Here is a 6,011-nt window from a genome sequence, read left to right on the forward strand (position 1 = left end):
AAGTGCTTAAAGGTCAAGTTTCAAGATTGACGACGACAACAACAAAAAACACAATTTTTGAATTGCTTTCTAAGAATTTTTTTAGGAAAAAAAAAAGGATAAATAACTCATCTCTCCTTAAAGTACATGTTGAAAATGTTTCATTTGCTGTCCTTTCACAGAAGCACGCGCGTTTCATTTAAAAGCAGCCTTCCTTAGCTTACAAAACAAGACAATGAATAAGAAAAATAAAATTAAAATAATAATAATAATAATAATAGTAATAATAATAATAAGTTTAACTAAATTAACACAGTACTTCTACATCAGTCTGCAATTGATGGCAGATACAAGATGAATGAAAGATATAAACAAGAGATCTATTTGTGAAGGTATGAAGCTAGATTCCTATGTATTATCAACACAAACAACTGTTCAATCCAAAATTGGAAACATGCTCCATTTGGCAATAATCGTTGAAAAAAAGAATCAATGAATCAAATGATCTTTAACAGTATAACAACTCTCGCATTCCCACCAGTATAGTTCTAACCTCTGCTATTTTGATTATACACAAAACAACCTTGTACTCTGTATTTTGAATGAAATGAGAGAACCCCAGAAGGCCCCCATTGATTCTTCAGCAGCCTCATCAACATGGGAGGACAGAGGAAGCACATTCACACACACCAGAGAGAAATCTCATGAGCTTCCGTTTAACTTTTAAGGCAATGTCAAATGATGCAGCATGATGAAACCACACTGTTTCTTTTAGCCTTATCGTATGTACAAAAACAAAGACACTATCTTCGTGCCTCCACACCAAACCGATGGTCTAGTTTCTGCATTGTAATCTGCTCCTCGGACTTGTTACACACACAACCAGGAAAGGGATTGGCGAAAAAATTCTCCTCTGTTCTTGGTGACTCTCCTACCTGTCTAAGATAAGGCGAACCTAGCCTATTGGAATGTAATTTCTTAACCTCAGAAGAAAATGCTTCCCATGATATCCCACCCTCATCCAATTGATCGATCAGCCTAACAAAATTGAATCTGAAAACAAAAGAAAAATACACATCAGTTAGCACAGATACTGACAGATGCTAAAAAACCAGATTGTGATTTATATTCTGTGAACCAACCTGTCAGGATTGATGGTTTTCCGAAACCCTTCAAACCTCCTATGACCTTGTACTGCCTTAGCCATGTTTCCATCATAGGTATACACGAAGACATCACTTTTAAGGGCCACTATATAATCCAAAGCAGCAAGACGGTTTTGGTATGGCGTGAAGGGTTCTAGCTCCTCCTCAGTTGCAAGGGTAGAATGAGTGAAGACATTAGGAAACTCAGATTGAAAAGCTTCCATGCTATTGCTACCATAAATGGGTCCTGCAACAATGTAGATTGTTGTGGTGGAAGGGTACCCCATTGCCCTCAGAAAAATAGCTGCTTCCCTTGGTGACATAGGGCACCCCCCTTGCAATCTTTTCTCCTCGCTATCAATCTCTTTCTCCTTCCAATGCCTCACATCATACCTCATAATCCTTAGTTCCTCAGCCTCCTCAGCAGTCAGGTTGTGACTGCACCCAGTAAAGGCCAGCATGTCCTTTTCATATCTACAACCAAAAAACACAACATAAATCAACTCATCAAATCAAACACTGTCATATGTTTTTGTCTTTGAATACACAAAGCAAGACAAAAACCTTAAATGAAGAGCAATGAATGGTTCATTGTTGTTTCTTAGCCTATCCACCAAAATCCTTCCAAGATCTTCAATTTCTGCAGTGTACTTGAGAGCATGGTAATTGGCACGGCACCTGAGCTTCTGAATGGAGGAAGCAAGGCCATTGTTGGCGAGCCGGGAATCAGAGTGAGTGAACTGCACAACCTTATGTCGCTTCAACAGTGGGAGAATCTCCCCTCTGTAGTAACTAGCCTGAAAATAAAGCATCTGAGCCACCATTGTACTAGGAAAGAAAGAACACAGGTGTTTTTTTTTTTTTCCAATGATGTCACAGAGAATTGGTGAATGCTTCAAACCTTAGACCAGGAAACAGGGGCCTTCTCAAGAGGTTTCACGGATGCATACTGGACCGGCAAGTACTCAACTATGTCAATGTCGTCTTTCAAAACTTTCATGAAGTGCCTCCAGTCAAAAATATCTTTAAAGTCACTGAAATATATTAGGGACATTATACTTTGGAAAAAAGGGTTACTGCAGGAGATAACACTACATGTTCCACTCAAACCACATCAGAAATTTTACCTTGGATCTGTCCAAAACGAATCATGGTCAAGAGAGGGAATGACGAGTGTGGCATTCAGTATTTTTGTCACTGCAACCATATCACATATCTGCAAGTCAATGAAGTTTCTAAGAATTAGCAAATACAAATAACATCAAATTCATTCCGACAAATATTGGGATGAAAAATATGGGGAAGAAAAATAGTATTAAACCCTATCATCTTACCCCAGTTCTCATTTGATTCAATCCACCATTGGCATGAACAAGAAGATATCCATTTGTCTTCGCTGGCTCTGAACGAAAATACAAAAGATAAAGAATGAGAAGTGAGACAAAAGTTGATTAGGCAAAGTGAAGCTTGAGACTAATCAAGTGCAATACAACACATACTTATTACATTCTTGGGTCGAGAAACGCATTGGTAATAGTTCTGACTGTTTGGGTTCTTCCATATATCTGGAATCTATTGAAAAAGAAAACAACAACTGAATAAACATTATAAGACAGAAAAAAAAAAAAAAGGAGTCACGATGAAGTAACTAGGAAAAGTGTTTACGCAATCTAGAATCATCATGGTACCAAAACTAAACTTGGTTAAGTAATCCTCAATTTAACATTACCAATCACTAAAGAAAATTCACCGACAGTGTAGCATGGCCAGCTATGTTCATGGAACGCACCAAGGAAAAAAGAAAAATCAAACAAAAACGTGTGAGATATCATAGAATGCTTAACAATCACTAATGTTTTGGTGTTACATGGTCAGAGCCACCTTCGCAGTACCCAATATTGAACACAGTTACACGTGTCGCCACTTGACATCAATTATATGAAAAAAGTCAAATTTTGTCCAAAAAAGTCCAAGCTTTAATCACCGGAGACATGTCAACCTCACAACACAACGGAAACAAATCATCACGAATCTCCCATTCTGGCATTCAATTCGTTCATACAAGCTAGCTAGCAAACAAGTTATTAGCCAAAAGTTTCTACTTAATCAATATTTTAAACAGTTTGAAAACATGTTCTTAGTCGACTATTAAGCAAATCACAGTACACCATCACCAACAAATTTGATACTCTAGTTTCCATAAAATAAATATATTTTTATTCTACTAAGTTTCTTTTCAATACATTACTCTAAAACATAAATTATTGATTTCAATTCTTGCAAAATGGTTACTTTGCTTCAATTTTAATCAAACACATAAATCATTTAATAATGATGTAGCACTCTGACATCAACACAAAATTTCATTTGTTAAAGAAACATAAACCAAAATAAAGGCTTGTTAATTATTATGTAAATTTAAAATATCTTTAAATCTTAAAAAAAGTTATACTGAGAAAATGCAGGGAAAAACATTTTCATCTTGTTTCCACAAATAAAATTACTTCATCAAATTAAACATAAAAATTCAGCGAAATTATGTAAAAGAACTACAAATTAATGTATTTTTTTCCTTTCTGTCATTCTTATTCAGAAAAAATATATTTAAAACAAAAAGAAAACTTTTAAAAGTTTTACCCTTTTGGACGTTGCATTCTGCAATGAAACCCATATTTAATTATCCCTGGCCCCTTTCCTCACAGGGAAAAAAAGGCAAAAGGGGTTAAAACAAAAAACCACGATTCCCGAAACGGAATTTTTGAGAGCAATCACGAGAAGGAAAGAAGACAGTGAAAAGCGCTTTTCTGGAGAAAAGCGTGTTTGTGGAGAGAGAAAGACAGAGAGAGAGAGAGAGAGAGAGAGAGTTACCGGGAGTCTCTCGAGGACCCGTTTGGGCATGGAGGGTCGATTTCGGGTTTCGGTGACGATCCGTTGCGCGTAGGCCCAATCCTCCTTGAAGCGCTGGAGAATGAGTTGGCCGTTTTCGATGCTCTTGAATCTACTTCCGTGCGTTTCCCCGCCGGTTCCGAGCAGTGAGATTTTCAGGAACACCGACATCATCAGCAAGCCGATCAGCGCCATGAAGATCTTCCGCCCGACGTGTTTCCCCGACCGGAGACCCTGCACCGACCCCGCCACCCAGAGAGCAAGCTGTTCCACGCGCATGAACAGAGATTCCGGCACGAACAGAAGAATACGCGCGCGGAGAAGTATGTAGCGCAACACAGGGTGCAGGTGGAGATGATGGGCGTGCGTGTGCGCGTGGGAATGAGTGTGCGTGTGCGCGTGGACGTGGGTGGAGTTCTCATCGTTCTCCACCTCTGAGAAATCGGAGAAACTGGAGGATACCAGCTGGTGCTGCAGCTGCTTCTCCGCGTCGACCGCGTTGTTGTTGACGTTGTCGGCCACGCGACGGCGCGTGGTGGTGGGCCCCGCGGCGACCCTTGGGCTGGTGTTCGAGGAAGTCGTGGTGGGGCCGCCGGACGACATGCTGGCGACGCTACGGGAATGCCAAAACGACGTCGGATTGGAAAACGAGAAATTTTATTGTCGGCTCTGTTTCTCTTGATGGTTGTGATGAAGATGAAGATGAAGATGAGTTGTAATTTGGGAGGAACGAAACGAAGCGAGATAGACAGCGTTTTCGCTTTTGTTGATGTTGTTGTTGTTTCGTTTTTTCCTGTTTTGGGTTTTGGTCTGAAAAGGTTTGAGGGGCCGAAATAGAAGGGAGTGGCAACGTTAAATAATGTGCCAATCTGGGATCTCTGATTCTCTTCCAACGTGCTTTTATAAATCGTTGTTTCGGGTTGGTTGATTCGCTTCATGTGCCATTTGGATTTTCTTTTTTCTTTTTTTTATATTTTCGACACTGAAATCACACAATTGCCCTCTCTTTTTTTCCTTTCTTTCCTTTTTACTACCATGTAATTATCCCTGTTTTTTTACTATTCTTCTGTTTCCTATTTATTTGCTTGATTCCTATAAAACACATTTATTCACCTCTTTCACAATTTCGGATGATTTTATGTGGTCAAGGTTTGACTGGACTTTTTGTTCCAATGTATTCAATATTCTAAATAAATATATATTAAATTAGTTTCTAAAATTACTACAATTTAATTAATGAATTCGGTTTCCGAAAACATGGAACCAATTTTTCTTTTATAAAAAGTGTTCTGATTTTGTTTGTATTGGATTTTATAGTCTTCGTGAAATATAGATTTCCTTTATTCTCGGTAACATGAAAAAGAAGTCTTTTGTCCTCGTGAGAGAAAATAGGTTGGTTGCACATGGATTCAAAGAAATAAATTCTGAATATGATTTATTTACATATAATAAGGCTATTTTGGTTAATATTAACTGAAAATTTAAAGGTGAAAGGGTGGTTTAAAAATGTTTGACAAAGTAGTTGGCAGATATAGAATTATAATAATAATATGATTAATTATTTAATTAAAGTATATATTTAATTAAAGAATATATTTAATTAAAATATTCAAAAAAGTGTAACCCTCAAAAAAATAAAAAAATTATAAAGATAAAGCAGTCTTTTATTATTATTTTAAGATATAAGATGGTAAAAATGTGTTTTTTAATAGTTTATTTGAAGATGGTACAAGTTACTTGAAATAAGTTAAAATATGTGTAAAAACTTCTTAAATGCAAATAAATCAATTTTATCAAAATTTCATTTATCAATTTTATATATAATCTAGATGAAATATTTTTATTATATATATATATATATATATATATATATATATATATATATATATAACTTTTTTTATTTAAGTTTATATAAGTTCGAGTAATATATTGTATTAGTTATTTATTGTAAGGACTAAAAAATAATTAGAGTAATAGTAATCTTAAAGTATGATATTCGAT

At 36.4% G+C, this 6,011-nt stretch overlaps 1 protein-coding gene across 1 annotated transcript; it reads right to left on the reverse strand.

Moving 5' to 3' along the window:
* Positions 1–366: 366 nt before the first annotated feature.
* On the reverse strand, positions 367–5,004 carry LOC114167128 (O-fucosyltransferase 19-like). Its single transcript, XM_028052092.1, has 8 exons — positions 3,993–5,004; positions 2,624–2,696; positions 2,459–2,526; positions 2,252–2,340; positions 2,026–2,158; positions 1,689–1,921; positions 1,122–1,598; positions 367–1,032 (listed from the first exon to the last, which is right to left on the reverse strand). The coding sequence occupies exons 1-8, from the start codon at positions 4,611–4,613 to the stop codon at positions 783–785; spliced, it is 1,944 nt and encodes a 647-aa protein (XP_027907893.1). The 5' UTR covers positions 4,614–5,004; the 3' UTR covers positions 367–782.
* Between the last annotated feature and the right edge of the window lie 1,007 nt (positions 5,005–6,011).

Source organism: Vigna unguiculata, chromosome 10, assembly GCF_004118075.2.
Source record: "Vigna unguiculata cultivar IT97K-499-35 chromosome 10, ASM411807v1, whole genome shotgun sequence".
Lineage (NCBI taxonomy): Eukaryota > Viridiplantae > Streptophyta > Magnoliopsida > Fabales > Fabaceae > Vigna > Vigna unguiculata.

What these genes read in the sequence shown, in the direction of transcription:
- LOC114167128 (XM_028052092.1), bottom strand. Translation starts at nt 4,613, where the DNA reads ATGTCGTCCGGCGGCCCCACCACGACTTCCTCGAACACCAGCCCAAGG. An exon ending in TCGTTTTGGACAGATCCAAG is followed by an intron (nt 2,159 to 2,251) that starts GTAAAATTTCTG and finishes AATATATTTCAG; the next exon opens with TGACTTTAAAGATATTTTTG. An exon ending in CCCCTGTTTCCTGGTCTAAG is followed by an intron (nt 1,922 to 2,025) that starts GTTTGAAGCATT and finishes CTTTATTTTCAG; the next exon opens with GCTAGTTACTACAGAGGGGA.